This window comes from Mirounga leonina, unplaced genomic scaffold (genome assembly GCF_011800145.1).
Source record: "Mirounga leonina isolate KUSES-001 unplaced genomic scaffold, KU_Mleo_1.0 Mir_97, whole genome shotgun sequence".
NCBI classification, from domain to species: domain Eukaryota; kingdom Metazoa; phylum Chordata; class Mammalia; order Carnivora; family Phocidae; genus Mirounga; species Mirounga leonina.
The window spans coordinates 38250-54679 of NW_023270889.1; the positions used below are offsets into that span (position 1 = coordinate 38250).

Consider the following 16430-nt stretch of genomic DNA (forward strand, 5'->3'; position numbering starts at 1 on the left):
GGTGTTCATGGCCCTCTGTGAGGTCTTCTCGATCAAAAAATGATACCACTCTTGCGTATGCCTTTGAACATCCTAGGGATTGCCCGCAGATGCCTGGCTCTTGCCAGTCTCATTTTTACTCATTCCATCTGAGTAAATTCCATGTCTCCATGTCCAAATTCTAACTTTGCTGACTACACTTGTTATGCTATGTACCATTTTGGAAAAAGGACTGGATTTCCAGAGTAAGATCCTCCAGAGATGGGTTACTTTCTCTTAAACATTATGTCTACATGTTGGATAGATTGAGGAAGTAGGTTCTACTGTGAGCTGCACGTCTGAATACACTGAACCTGGTGCTGAGGAGAATTCTAGGCATCACTTCAGATCATCATACGGTGGACTGTGTCAGTTGTATGATCATTCAGGAGAAGAGACCTACGTTCTACCTCACCTGGGTTGTGACTCATCCGGGGACATAATGAGCTGGGGTGGAAGAGAAAGGAATCTGCATGGAGTGTGGGAGGAAGAAACTGGCATCATCCTCCTCCAGTTGCTAAATTCCAGGGTAACACTGGTGGGTGGTGGGAGTCTCACAGCAGGAGTAAATGAATCACATGGAAACATCAATGAGTTTAGCCATTTATTAATACCACCCAAAGGCAGGCTATGATTACAATCTGGTTTTAAGTACTGAGGTACCCACCAAGGGACCCCTTAAGGAGGCTGGGCCTGGCCAGCACAGCACAGAGATGCAGGGAGAGCAAATGGGTTGGGCCATATACATTATACAACCACTTTGGAGGACAGTCATAGGTAGAACTGTGCTTTGCCAACTATGTGGTTTTTTTTAAATGGTATAATTTAAAATAATAATACTAATAATAACAATATTTGAATTTGCAATACAACAAAACAGGAGTAGCATCAAATATGTTGGCTAAGTTATAGCACCAGGCAATTCATGTCATGTGGTTTCTCCCCTGAAAGTGAATCGCTGTGCACTGAGCACCAGATACACTGTCCCCTGGCTTCAACCTAAAGTCAGAGGGAGAAGAGCTAAGACCTGCAATCTCTGGGGTAGCAATGTGTAGCTCTTAGAGTTTGAAGGATTTAAGCCAATTGATTGGGAAATGATAGTCTGAAACAATATAAATCTCTCAGATTTGCTTCAGAAACTTGATGAAATCTATCAAAAACATTCCCTAAATATCTGAAAGCACCACATTGGGACGCATGCACCAAGAAAGCCCATCATCCAACAAGTCATTCCCACAAAGAGGCAATTGTAGTATCCACGAAATGATTTCCCTTTTTAGAAAAGTATTCACTAGTCTCTTGAAATACTGTTTTCTCATGGTGCACTAAATTATGTTTCAATATTCAAGAATTAAATTAACCCACAACTTTTCAGAGAACAGCGAACTCTACCATGTGAAAGGCAATGTAAACCAACATGGGTTCGAGAACCTTGCTGCATTTAAGCACCAGACCCTGCGGTGGCCTCTCTGGTTCATGGTAGATGGGTATCCAGTGTGTCTTGCTACACCTCTCACTTGCTTGTTCAAGGTGGGAAGAAAAGAGGACATGTGTTAAATAAACCAATGATGCTGCTTTCGTGTTGTCCCCTGTGAGCTCTGAAGAAATGGTGAAGACACTGTCTAGGTTCTTGTCTTCAGAGTCTCCCCTCTCTGATCGCAAACACAGGGACCTGTCAAAAGCCTGATGATCCAAAGCTGAGTGATTGTCAAGGTAACGACTGTGTCAGATGACTCTAACAACAAGGGCTGTTTCTATCCTGGAGTCCAGAATAATGGATGCCACACAACTATCCCACAACGCAGCCTCCACACAGGAAGGGAATGTGTGAGATGCATGATTAGGGGCTAATTTCTTGTCTTTGAGAAACTGGAGAAAGGCCTAGAATGGAGTATCTGGGCAGACCCTCCCCACATGTCTATCATCTTCTTCACCACGTGGGTCATAAATAACGTGGCCCACTTTGTGTATTGGGAAATCTGGCCTAGCTGAGTTTGCTGAGGTCAGTAGGGATCTGGGTTTATTCCTGAGTTTTGAAAGACTGGTCATATCCAGGTCTCTGATGACATGCATAAGCCTCTGATAGCTAGTACAGTACCAGGTGAAATAACTCAGCCCCAGTGACGACATTCAGCCCCCCGAAAGCCCACACTCCACTCCAGGAACAGTCTTAGTGAACTGCCTCATTAGAAAAAACCAGATTCTCCTCTACCACTCACATCACTAACCATTTAAGCCTCTCCTCTCTAAAACTGTCATTTCACCAGAGATTATATCATCAGCCAGCAATGTTTGCCTTTAAAGACAGAGAATACAAGAACGTCATCATCGAGAAATAAACTCCCTGGCTTCAGGTAAACATGTCTGTTTTCATCCTGTTTCTCTTCTTTCTTAAGTTCCATCCCAGCCCTAGTGTTTTATTTTCTACAGGAGTTTATCAGAATAATACACATTAATGGCTTGAAAAAAAAAATACAAAGCACATCATATAACAACGTTAAGCTTCTAGTGTCCAAGCAATAGAACTGGCATTGGCCAGCAACACCATTACACGTTTAACAGATGCGGATGGACTTGCCCGCTGGTACATCTATCTGTGTGTTTATATTAGTCCTGCCACCTTCTAGATACTAGCACCGTTTTTCGAGAGCACCATTCTGCTGAACGGATGGGTAATTCAAGGGAGCTAGGGCACACTGTGCTCCATGGGGAATAGCAACTGCCCTCTACCTGTGCACAAGTCTGCACGACGCTGCTGCTCACAATGTGAAGGCCCCATCCCTGCCTTCCCCTCTGTCAAGAGGCCCCCACCCACCCACCCGTCCTCACTCTCTGGGTTCAGATCATGTAAATGCCTCCCCTTACAAACTAGGAAAGTTGCCTTGTATTTGAGACCACAGCCTCCTGATGGGTGGTGAGAACATCCAGAATAAGCATTTTCACGTTCATTTCACTGTTTTGGACTCTCCTGACTTGGAGAATAGATCAAGGAACAGACCTTCCAAAGTAACTATTGGGTGTATGGGGGTCATGTTTAACCTCACTTTGAGTTGTGGGTTTTTTCCCTCAAGACTAGAAGTTTGTATCAGTTCTTGTACTTAATACAGTTGACCTGGTCCTCTGAAATATTTTGATCTTGAGCTCCATCTTCTGTCCTTGGGGTAGGTGGGGGGTGTCGCCCCCACGGACCTGGCTATGGCAGCTCTTGTGCAGGAACCCCCAGCAGTGGAAAGACAGTTGGACCTCTGAGTTGATGACTCAGGCAGGGAACACACTGGAGAGGAAGTCAGACGGGAAGACTCATCAGCTCTTCCCCAAAGGAAAGGTATTGGCCAGGAAAGTAGGAAGTATAAAGGTCCATGTTTCTTTTCTTACACCGGCAAGAAATTGATTTCTGTTCATTTCCTTTTTAAGAGTTTTCATAGAAATTATCCTTGAGTCAGAAACGTCTTCCCTAGAATTAAGCTAAATCCCTTACCTTTGCTAAATCCTACAGTTTCTGACCATTTCCTCTCATTTCTCGTGTCTCCAGGCAGGCACAGGAGTCTAAAGAGCCCAGATACCGAGTCTACGGGGGCTGAGTGATAATAGCCAACACTGTCTCTCCCTGCCCCAGCTGAGTACTGGCTGAAGAAAGTGGCCCTCTGCCTGGGTGAATTAAAGGAATGTTTCTGAAATCTCTCCCATGACATATTGAACAGCAGCTTCCCCAAGCAGGGAGGGAAAAAAAGGATGATTTCACCAAGGTAAATCAACAAGACTGCTCCCTGGATGCATGTGGTTCTATTTCCTGATACTCCTGAGGTAGTCTGGGAAAAATCTGGTGTCTTCGTTTTTACTTTCAAGGGGGGAAAAGACATCATGTCACTGACTTACCTAATTTGGCACCTTTCCCAAGAGCACATCCCAGGAGATGCCTGAACCTCTTGGATATCTCACCTGTCAGGGAGCAGCAAACATTACAGTCCCATGCCTTTTGCAAGGGCATTTAGTGGCTAATAAAACACAGGGGATTTTGTTTTGAGCCAAAGTTGGACTGGAAAACCTCAGTGAAGTGGTTTCCTGGGGCTAGAATGCAGTCGAGTCAGTCCCCGGGCTGCTGCAGTCTGTGGTGGGGGGTGGCTTCCTTCTGGACTTAGAATGCTTTGGGGTTTTTGAGCAACTGTGGCTTTCTTGGCCTTCGGGTGTGGACGATGTGTGTCTGGGAACATGAGAGGCAGCACTGAGCCCTCACAGTGGGCACAGAACATTTCTTCATGGTTTTTAGTGTTTGGCAGAAACTGGCTGATAAGTTGTCCTTGGTGCAAAGTAAATCTGTGGAAGGAGAGAAAAATAAAACAAACAAACAAAAAAACAAAGATTATCCTTTGTAAGTGAATGAGCACAACTTCTACTAATGGAAGATGTTATATGTCTACCCAGAAAGGCTTCACAATAATTCACAGTAGTTGACATCCACTGAACAGTGATTATGTAACAGACACTGTGCGAAGTGTTTGTGTTAAACTGAATTATGAGTCACAGTTCTTCACTCCTGTGTAACAGTGTTATATACACATCCCCACCCTTGCCATGGCTGCCTGGTGGGCGGTGAATACTTCACTGCTCGACTTTGGCTTCAGCCCAATACTTGCTTTGGACAATGTGGTATCAGTAGAGGTGATCCTTATGGGGCCTTGGGAGGTGCAGGGGGATGAGCCCGGCCTGATGAGCTTCTGCTGTCCCCAGGAGAAGGACCTGGTTCGCACAGCTAGTGGACCACAGACGATGGGAGGCACATGGAGCAAACCTAGACCGAACCTACGGCTGGCAGTCAAGGCCAACCAAGGCCAAGCTAGATTAGCTGAACCTTAGCTGACCCGCAGACGCTGAGCTAACTACACATGATGGTAGTTTTAGGGCCCTGGGTTTAGAGGTGTTTGGCTCTGCAATATTGTCATGCGATAGTTGAACGCGATGTTTCACGTGCATTGCTTCACTTAATCTCCCCAGCAGTGCGATCAGGCAAATAGGAGTCTTTCCATTATACAAATGAGGACTGTGAAGCCTACAGAAGTTAAAAAGCTGCACAATGTTACCCAGCCGGTAAGTGGCATAGCCAGAGCTCAACAGAGATAGTTTTACCAATCATACCATTCAAAGCACCAGACAATAACCCAGCTAGCTGACTAACCAACGGGTTCTGAGCAGAGCTCAGCAGGGCAGAAGCTACAGATATATAAAATGTGGTCACTGCCCTCCAGAAATGTACCACGTAGATGAAGACATAAAACATACACAGATAATTCCCACAGTAAGCATCTGATGAGTTACCTGGATTCTAATCCTTGTTCTACTCTGAAACCTCTAGGCAAGTAAGTCCCTCATCCACCCCCCCCTCCCCACCCCTTGGCCTGATTTCCTCATCCAAGATGCAGGGAATTTCTCAGGGGTCCCCAGCACATACATTCTAGGAGCGGCACTCAGGTTGGACTGGTCCATGTACTCTTGGGCTGGAAGATATTCAATAAGGCCCCAAAGAGCAGATTTTTCTTCTCTAAAGAGAAATTGTTTCAAACTTTGCCTGAGTGCCTCTCTGAGCTCTGGTTGCCTTGCTTTCTTCCTTACAGAAGAGATTGGAATAGTTTTGAAGAAAAACTTTTTTCACAAACAGGCTCCTGTCTTCTGTCAATAGGACTGGCAGTTAAAAGTAGAGATTGAGGTACTATCCTCTTTACCCAAAAACTGTGCAAGTATTTTTTCCTCTTTCTGCCTTTTTTTCACCTTCCAGTCATGAAGGCAAAAAAAATGCTTTTAATCTCCTCATAGCTCATCATTCTCTTGACGGGACCTTGTTTTTCCGCGAAGAAATAAATGTCTTCGGTTAGCTGTCACAATCCTATTTTGTTTGCAGGTTCGAACGGCACTTGGGAATTGGTAACACACAATGTTCCTAGAACCCAAAAATCTTCACTGCTGATTCTTTTCTTCTTTAGGCCTCTTCTTTAAGCCTATTATAAAATCCAATCTCTCCTAAAATCCCACAGGAAAGTTTCTTTGATGCTCTGTTTCAGAAGGAGTACACGTTTCAGCCAAGGAGTCCTACTGGAAGAAGAATTTGGGCTCTTCCTCTCCCACAGCTCCACGAGGGCAGCCAGTGTTCTCCGTGGGGTCTGGACCAGGCATCACATGCACTGGTGTTCAGAACCAGGCAAGGATTCCTTTCTAGGCTGCTGGCTTTGGAACAGGACCAGCATGGACACCTGGGTGTCAAGGGCCTGCACCAATTTCTTAGCCAGTGTCTCCCGAAGCCCTTGTGGATGGTGGCTGGAAGAGGGGCATGTGGTGTAGCTCTCTGCCCCACATCTTCCCTGAAATGAGTATGGGAGTGCTCTGGGGCTACTTCAGGAAAGGAAGAAGACAGAGGAAGTGTGAGAGCTCAGCTTGCATCCCATCTCTTCACGAAGCTTCTCTTGGCCATGCTGGCCCACATGGATCCCCTCTGTCTCAGTCTCCCAATTTGCATTATTATTGTAACATTTGCTCAAACATAGCACTACATTCTATCTTGAACTGTTCTGTAAATGATGGTATGAGCCTTTTCTGATAAGGCTCTGGTATGATCTCTCAAGGGTGTTTACCATTCTAAAAAGGGCTTCCTAGAGCCTCCCAAAGCCCTAACCTGTTGTGGGCTGAACTACATCCTCCAAAGTTTAAGTGTCCCCCAAAGTGGGAGTGGTACATGTGAATGTGACCTTATGTGGAAATATTTCTTTGAAGGTGTAATAATGATATAAATTAAGATGAGGCCATACCAGAATAGGGTGGGCCCTTAATCCAACATGACTAGTGTCCTGGAGGAGACACAGGTACACACAGTGAAGAGAAAGCCACCGGAAGACACGGACATCTGAGGGGAAGCTGGCTGTGTGAGGACAGAGGCAGAGATTGAAGTGACCCAGCTACAAGCCAAGGAAAGCCAGGGATTGTTCACAACCACCAGAAGCTAAGACAGAGAGCATGGCCCTATCGAGACTTTGATTTTGAACTTCTGGTCTCCAGAACTGTGAGAATACATTTCTGTTGCTTTAAGCTATTTAGTTCCTGGTAGTCAGTTATGGTAGCCCTAGGACAGTAATGCACCTCCTCCCCTATGACAACAGTCATAACAGAAATACAATGTATTGAGCACTTACCCCATACCAGGTAATGTACTTCCTAGATACCATCTCATTGGATCCACATAGAAATGGACTTGTAGGTATAGCTATTCTTTTAAAAACTGAGGTGTTCCAGAAAGGCTTAGTAACTGGCCCAATACTGCATAGCTGACATGTAGCTGGTGGCTGGGATTTGGATGTTGCTTCAGGGCCTCTAAAACTCGGCCACCAAGGGAATGAAGCTCTTGTACTGGCAATGGGGAAGGAGGGGGTCACATGGACAGAGTTTCCTTGAACACAGCATCTTCACTTGTTCAACACAGGCCCCCCAACTGTCAGGTTAGGTGAAACCTCCAGGAACAACAGAGGCTCAGCCACACCTGGTGTTCTTGCCTGATCTTGGGAACCATGGGATTATGAACTCTGCTTTTCAGTGGTCCTCGGAGCCCTGGAAGCATGCTGGGTCTTGCAGTCCTCCTGTTCAAGAGTGGGGGACTTGAAGGAAGAACGGATAGTGGTGGCCTAAATTGGGAGCCTGTGTTCCAGGCCCGTGTTTAGAAGCTCATTTAGACAATGACCATGAGCCTAACATCGTGGCATGGCTTGACTGCACAGTTCTCTTTATTATTATAAAACAATGAAGGCTTGTTGTGTTCATCAGCAAACTGGATCCCGGCCGAAGCACACACAATGCTTATAATTAGGGGCAACTTGGAGAGGAGATCCCAATTTGCCTCTGCCAGTTCAACAGAAACCAAGCTTGGAAATTTAAAGGGACAGTTAGAAGCTTGTTTCTTTGTTGTCAGCTGTGTCTAGGCTGAAAGGATAATATTTTGCCCACAAAAGAAAGCTGAAAAACAATTTCAATATTGCTGACAAATACAGTTTCTGTAAGAGTTTGGGTTCCTTGAGGCCAGGGGCTGTATTATACTCATTTCTGTATCCTCACTTTTTAGCACTTGTCTGAGACGTATCTTGTGATCCCTTATATTTGCTGAATAAATGAAAACATGAAATCCTATTCATCTGGAAGAATATTCCTGAGTAGAAAGTTTGCTGACTCAAATGTTCATTTGTAGCAACTCTGGGCCTAGGTACTGTCTTTATTACTTTCCTTATTCTTTCTCTTGCCTTCTCTACCCCTCATTCCTTAAAACAAACAAACAAACAAACAAACAAAATAAAACAAAAAACCCCAGGAATGGTGTGCATAAGAGTTTTGCTTTTGTTTTTTAATCATTATGAGTGTAATGCCTAGAATATACCCGATACTCAGTAAATACTTCTGGATAAATTAAAAAAGTTTTAACCTACTTAGGGTTTTACAGTCTCTACTTTGGAAATGGTAGTTCTGATTTAGAATTTAAATCATCAACAACTTAGATGGCATCTAAAGGAAGTAAAATGGCCTGGAGGAAAGCAAACCTTATGTGGAATTGATATCTGATCTTGTAAGATGGACACAGGGCATATGTCTACTGTGATGGCTAGCTGGCTGACAAGATTCCAGGCACTGAATGATTTATTTTCAAAGCATTTCAGAAGGCACAGGGGTAAGGGTGGGTGGTGGGTCTTTAAAAGCAAGGAATTTCTTGAAGCTGCTCTTCATGTTGTTTCTATATGAGTAAGCATGCTCTGCCTTCAAGAGAAGCTAGTAGTTAACTTTTGTTGCTCTGATAATTGTTGATGAGTGAAATTCATTGCTATTTATATCCATTGTCAGTCAGCTGTTAGTCATCATCTTGTCAGTGTGAGATTTCAAGAGAAAAAAATACCAAGCATGCATTTAACCTGGTTTTGATTATTGAAGATTGCACTGTCCAGCAATAAAACAGTTAAAGACCATCTACGTAGAATTGAACAGCCCTTAACACTGGGCATGGTCAAGCAGGACTATATTGCTGCAGTCTCCTGAGTGGTCTTCCTTGTCTATCTTCCACATGGCAGCCAGCATGACTTTCTCATCTCCACAGCCCTGTCTGGAATACTCCAGTGCTCCTTCTGCATTGGGGATAAAGCCCAAACTCCTTGGCATGCTTCCAAAGCTCCAGCTTTTCCCTCCAGCCCTACCATTCCTAGCTTCCCATGACCTTCATACTTGAGTTGAGTTAGACTCCTGTGCCATGACCTTGTATGCTTCCTAATTACTGTAGAAACTGAAAGCCTCTCCAGGAACCTCCCGTCTGACCTGTCTATTCATCCTTCACTTCCTCTGCAGACCTTCCCTGCTCTCCCCAGTTTACAGTTAATGCCCTTTCCAAGAACTCTTGTAACATCCTTACCTCCCTTATCAGTGTCACTGGGTTGCAGCTTTGTTTCTTGTTTGACATTATGTTTACATGTAGTCAAGTCAGGGCCCAGCAAATACCTGCTGAGTAAGTGCATGATTTGTCAACAAGCAACCTCTAGGGAAAATCTTCTCAGGGTATGACCTCTAATGGCAGTCTCTGTTGAACGTCAGCACCCTCAGTCCTTGGAAGGAGGTGAGGAATAGATTAACAGACCACAGCCTTCACTACCTCTCATCTTGAAGGATCTTCAGGACACAACTACCACTGTGTACAACCAACATGCTAGTTTTCAAGAGTTTTTCACTTAGCTGCTGATGTCTAGTAGTTAGTTCTTTAATTAGGGGCAGAGTAAATTCACCCTGACCCTCTAAATCCCAATCTCAGGACTACATCTATAAGAGGCATTCTTTACTTTGTAACAGATGGAACTATCAAAAAATCCTCTCTCCCTGCCTGAAAACCTTCTCTCTAGGTTTTTAATTTAATTAAAAAAAAAAAAAAAACCTCACATATCAATGAAGCCCCAAATGCCAATGGAATGGACATTAAAATTCATGTTTGAACCCATTCATAAATGGATAAGAAAACTATAGGCTACTGAAATGAGTAAGTTGCCCAAGGAAGGTACCTGAACTGGTTTGTTGATGGAATTTTCTTTTTTCTTTTCAAACCTACTTAATACCTGGTATTTAAAATCTTGACAATACCTTTGGAAGGCTTGTGTTATTATTCTCCTTACATCCAAAAGGAAATAGGTTCAGAGCATTAAATACCCTGCCAAGGTCACATAGATAGAAAGAGGCTGCTGCAAGATGCACACCCATTGCTGTCTGATTCCAAGGCTGGATTCCTTTCACCCCCGAGGAAGTGAGGCATGGGAGGGAGAAGGAGACCTGGCCTGGCACTCTGGCTCTGCAATCGGTCCCCCCCTGTATTCATAAACAGGCCTCTTAACCTTTCCAGGCTGTAGTTCAACATACTTAACATGACAAAGGTGATCAGATGTCATTCAACTTGGGATGCTTTCTGAAAGTGGAGGTTGGATGTAGCAGACAACACTGATGCTCCCCTGTTTGGGTCTCCCTCCTTAGATTTGTTGCTTTGTTTTCATGTGTCACCCCCGACCCCCCAGTCCCAGCATCCCTGTTCTTTAGCCACTAATACCCAGAGACCCTGGCTCTTTTGGAGGATTGCCCACAGAGCCTACTGGAGCTGGTTTGTCTCTCCATGTAGAAAATTTTTAACACCTGCGAATTCCCTTCCGCTAGGGTAGCCCTTGGCCCATGGTTGAAAAGTGTGGGAGTGTGAAAGTCCAGCTCCCCGGCCTCAGGAGCAGACGGCTCCGACCCATGGCTTCCACCCTGCAGCTCCCCTGTGGGACCAGGCTGAAGCAGCCACCTGGCTGTGCTTTCTCCCTCCTCTGTCCTGCTTCCCCCACTCCCTTCACGGTTTTCCTCGGGAGCACTTCCGAAATGGATCCCTTGCACCCAGATCTGCACCTCAGAGCTGTTTCTGTGGAATCTGATCTAAGCTGGTGGTGCTGCATTGACAGAGAAGGCCGTTCAGGACATGACTGGTTTCCTGAGAAAGGCTGGCGCATCTCTCAGAAATCCCGGAAAAAGCAGAAGTGATTCTCATCTGTGTAGGATGACGTCAGTGTGAATGCACTCTGAGACAGGAAAATGGATGAATAACGCCTCAAGGAATTAGAGTCAAACCTCACCGAATGGACAGCTTGCTTTGAATGGAACTGGCTGGCCTCTTCAGTATAAAGATTCCTGGTGCAAAAAGGGGACTAAAACTATCCACATCAATTCACACGGGACACCTTATTTATGAAAAGCTCTCTCCCCAGCCGGCGAAGTCATTCACCCACCATCACTCTTCTTGCAGGCCTGCTGGCTGCATTTTCGGAATTCTGCAGGTCTGGATTCGTGATCACACAGGCATCGGTCTTCAGTCGTATTGTCCTCTGAGGAGACGCAAAGGACGGTCCTCTTCTGAAAGCCACCCCCACAGGAAGCGGTGCACTGAAAGAGAGGGGTGCGCGGAGAGTCACAAGTCTTCCCCAGCGGCACCACGGGGGCTCTAGCGGGGCCCTGCGGCCACCGTGCTCAAGTAGGGGCAAGTCCCCATTATCAGGAATCGTCTTGAAGGGGTCAGAGAATAAAGCCCTAGTCATCTGGAGATGTGAATTTAGGAGGAGGCTGTATTACTGACTGTGGACTGAATTTGGCTTAATTTACTATGGGGTTCTCCGAAGAATGTGGACAAAGGTTGAACAGCAAGAAGAATAGCATAAAATTTTGTATCTAGGCCCCGGTGCCTCAGAAATCCAGTTTCTCTGAACTCGTTTTGATTTGGGGCTGGGAATCAGTCGTGAGGAAAGAGAAATGGGAGAGGAAAACCATCGAGAAATGGCGAGAGAATGTGGAATGGGCCCGACTGGACCATGTGGGGCCTCAAGCCACACAGGTAAGATGGAACCCCAGTGTCAGGAAATGGCGGCCTACCAGCAAGGGAGGTTCTCTGGCCTGCGAGAGCGGCTTATGATTCCTGGGGATGTGAGAACATGTGTCTGAATTTATCACATACACTTGTGAAAAAAAAGTCTTTTTATTGTGTCTATCTATAAAACATAAAAATTCGCTATTTTAACCGTTTTTAAGTATACCGTCCAGTGCCTTAGGTGCATTTTCACTGTTGTACAATCATCACCTCTATCCTTCTCTAGAACTTTCTCATATTTCCAAATTGAAACACTGTCCCCATTAAATAAGAGCTCCCCATCTCCCAGCCCCAGCCCTAGCCCCTGGCAACCACCATTCTATTTTTGTCTCTATGAATTTGACTATTGTAGATACCTCATATAAGTGGGATCATACAATATTTGTCCTTTGGCCCTTGCTGATTTCAATTAGCATAATGTCTCCAAGGTTCCTCTGCATTATAGCACGCACCAGAATTTCTTTTAAGCTGGAATACTATCCATTGTATGTTTATACCACACTTTGTTTATCCATTCATCTGTTTGGTTACTTCCAAACTGTTGCTTCCACATTTTGGCTATTGTGGACCCCAGATACTCTAATGATTAACATCTATTTCATGTTTTATTTCTTTTAGCCTTATCTTTCTTATATAATCAAAACCTCGCGGAGGGCAGAAACCAGTAAGAAATAACTATTGAGCTGATCCTGAGTAAACAAAAGTGTGCAACAGAGGACAGTGGGAAGAACGAGGGAAGTTAATCAAGCCAGAATTTGACAAAGAGTACTGGACCAGGATTCCAGAGATTGGCTTTTCCACTTACTTCATATTGTCCTGGATCATTCGCTCAACCTCTCTCTTTCTCTGTAAAATAAGGTTGTTAGATAAAGAACCAATGCCTTCCCTCCCTGCTTTCTGCTCCTAAGGGTCTGATGGAGCCAGGCTGGGCTGGTCCTGGGTGTGGAAGTCCTCCTGGCCCTCTTGGGCAGGGCAGATTAAGATGAAAGAACTAATTCCAAGCCAAGCACAAAAATAAGCAGAGAGGTCACTGTCCATGCATTTATTAGTCAATGAAAACGACTTGTGATAAAGATGATGCATGAATTTGTGTGGTACTTAATTGGAGGATTAAGCATGGTTGCTGATTTGGGTTTTGTTAATAGTAGTAATGCTGTGAGTTGCGGGTTTTAGAGAGAAGGTGCACGTCTCTCAATGCTCAGTTCCACTTCTTTGGAACCAGCGACAATAAGGAATCTTTGTGTAGAACTGAGCATCTCAAAATAGGGATGGGGCTAAGGCTGATTAGCTGAACTCCACACTAGTCTCACTCAGTCATGGATGCCCTGTCCAATCAAAGTGCAAAGGTTCTCTTCAGCTTAAACTGCCCTGTTTGGAAATGTTGATTCTCAGGATTCAGCATATGATCGGCAAAGGTTCACCGTGTGGGCAGCTATAAAACTCTGGTGTTGCTACCACTCAAACAACATGGATGGAATGGAGAAATATGAACAGGAGGAACCATTAGATATTTTAGAACTAATGAAAGCATCTTCACCGAATAATTTTCTTGCACTTACTACTAATTCCTGGTAGGCACAGTTCTAAGTGCTCAGGAGATATCCTTGAGTTCAGTCCTGGTAACAACCATGTAAAGTCAGATTTGTTTTCTGCTTCTGCTGGTGTAGAAACAGGTCCTCCTCTCTCCTGACTTTCCTTTTTCTTATAGCATTTAATGGGCATGGAACCTCATGTTCTCCAAATCTGGAGAATTTTCTTCTATTAATTCTTTGATCACCTCATTTCTATTCCATCCCCATTCTCTCTTTCTGGAATCTTATTTTGATGTTATGTCTCCTGGTCTGATCCTCTACTTTTCTTATCTTTTATCATATTTTCTTTTTGTCTTTGTTCTCCTTTTCTTGAGAGATTTCTCCACATTATCTTCTACTTACTTTTTTTACTTTTGCTATTATAAAAATTTTTAACTTTTTCTTATATTCTCTGAATATTCTTTTTATATAGCTGTGCTAGGAAGCTATGTCATGGATGTAGGCTCTTGTTTCTCTGAAGAGATTATAGTTTTTTGGGATGGAGGGAGTTCGATGTTTCTTTGGTTTTTCTTTTCAAGGTCTCTGTTCTTTGGAGTTTCTTTTGTTCTGTTTGTTATTTTGTCCTTGGTGTGATAGATTTTTTCAAATGTCCAGTAATCCTAGGCTATTGACTTAAGATGAGGTACCTATGAGTTGATTGGAAGTTGCATGGGTGCAGGTACTGACAGGTGGCTTTATATAAGGTGATCAGGAAGAGATCTATTATGTGAGGTTTTTTCTCTTGAGGCTAACCCAGTCCCCTGCCTTTGTGAAGCTCTCCTGGGGGAAGGACACTATTTATTGCATGTATTTTCACTTGATCATTGGTGAAATAAACTCTTTTGTCCCTACCAACCGTGACTGATTCCAAAGTCTCTCTTGGTTTGCTTCTCCAGTGAGAAGACCTCCAGGCTCTGGTCAGGATGTAGGAAAGATCTAAAGATCCAACTGTCTCTCTTGATAAACTTTTAACCAACGCCATTCCCCGCACCCCCCCCCCCCCCACACACACACACTGCTGTCTCAGAGGTACCTGGGAAATCTCTGCTATGGACAGTTTTCAGCTTTCTCTGGCATGCTAAGTCAACTGTAAGTTTGGCTATCTGCTTCTAGCTTCCAAAATTTTATTGATTTCTTCTCCAATATTGTTTCCTGGCCTCTTGTCTTTGTGGATTTGTGGCACTTTTAATTTTTTTATCTCTTCTATTGAATGCAGTTTGGGGAAGAGAAGCAAATGTATACGTTCAACCCATCCACATGTGTTACTTGGGCTCTATAATTTGCCTTTTCCACTTAATAATAGATGTTGGAGGTCAAGAGCAATTCCAAAAGCTGGCTTGGTAGGTGTTAGCCACCCTTCATGTCCCCTTGTCTTGATATGCACAATTGATGAATTTTTGACACATGGCTCTTCCAGGGAAACTTTAACTCATGTCCACCTCCAAGAGGCAGTTACCTCTAACTCTCTCTAAAGTAATTTTGAACTTCTGCTGTTAGAAATTTTTACAACTCAGAAATATAGGTCTACCTCATTCTTAAAAGGGCTATACTAATATAAATTAATAGATTAGCCAGTTCTATCAGAGCATATTAGGTTATTTTTAGGAATTGCTATTATAAACAACATGGCAATGAACATCTTTACCATCATTTAGGATTTTGTTTGATGGTGTATTTGTGGGCTAAATTATTACAGGTAGAACTGCTGAGTCAGTCTATGTATTTTAAGTTTTTCACTGATTTTAATGCTTTCTGTTCTAACTCCAGACAGATGATTATAACTGAAAAAATGTGCTGGAAATTGAAGAACAACAAACACACAAAACCTCATTTTACAACTTGAATGCTACCTAAGAGCCAAAATGAGAAGCCGACTGCATTCTTACAGGCAAAGGGGGGTGTTTTTGATAATTTCCTCTTCTCAGTGAGTTCCTTAAGAGCAGGATATGCTTCACACATCATTACTGTAATATTTGCTGGGCTATCATTATCTTTCTTGTCAGAAAGAATATCATTCAGCTTTCCTTTACAATGAATAATAAGGTACCAGAGCCTCAGGGAATTGACAGACTTAAAAATGTCCATCTGTAGTTGTTAATCTTCTATGAAAAAATTCCTGAGTGGGGCCCACATTTTTAACATTTTCATGATAGTTCATGTTACAGCAATTATTTTCTTCTAATGGTCATATGTGATTTGCTTAGTGATCCTTATATTGTTACCCAGGGTTCCAAGGTATTTTTTTTTTAAGATTTTATTTATTTATTTGAGAGAGAGAGAGAGAGAGCATGGTGGGGGGAGGGTCAGAGGGAGAAGCAGACTCCCCGCTGAGAGGGGAGCCCAACACAGGGCTCAGTCCTGGGACTCCGGGATCATGACCTGAGCCGAAGGCAGGTGCTTAACTGACTGAGCCACCCAGGCGCCCCCCACCCCAGGGTATTTTTGAAAAGCCTAATCCTGAAACACACATTTATTTGTTGGGTTTCATCTTACAGGTTCTGAACTCAATGGTGGATGAAGAAATTTGGTTTTGGAGTAACTGAATTTCTAGGGAACAGGAAATGAAGTCATTTTCCAAGGGAGATATTGTAAGATGCCCAAATATAAAGTGATCAAATTACATTTACATGAAAAAAATTACAATTGCATGTGACATTTTCCACTGTTCACATGACCCATGGGGACAGGGTGAAAGCTGGGTGCTAGCCCCGGCAGACAGCTTAGTGGGACGCATAAACAAAAGCTTGCTCTGACACTGGTATCTCCTTCGGCAATTCATCATGAATCAGCATTAGATGCCAATGAAAATAGGGAATTCACAGAAAGTACTATGTGCCCTGTCTACTTAATGAAGTGGCTGACATCATTCTTCCTTGTCTCCTGGACATTTTTCTAAGCTATGA

At 43.8% G+C, this 16430-nt stretch overlaps 1 protein-coding gene across 2 annotated transcripts in view; it reads right to left on the bottom strand.

Moving 5' to 3' along the window:
• Positions 1–609: 609 nt before the first annotated feature.
• The window catches only part of LOC118006572 (A disintegrin and metalloproteinase with thrombospondin motifs 12-like), a 298824-nt gene continuing 283003 nt past the window's right edge, over positions 610–16430 (bottom strand). The window contains exons 23-24 of one of the 2 annotated variants that reach the window (XM_034999292.1): positions 11325–11478; positions 610–4332 (exon numbers count right to left, since the gene is read on the bottom strand). In XM_034999292.1, coding sequence (XP_034855183.1) covers positions 4154–4332; positions 11325–11478 — 333 coding nt within the window. In that variant the 3' untranslated portion in view covers positions 610–4153. The remainder of the gene's footprint in view (positions 4333–11324; positions 11479–16430) is intronic. The other variant, XM_034999293.1, reaches the window with a different exon arrangement.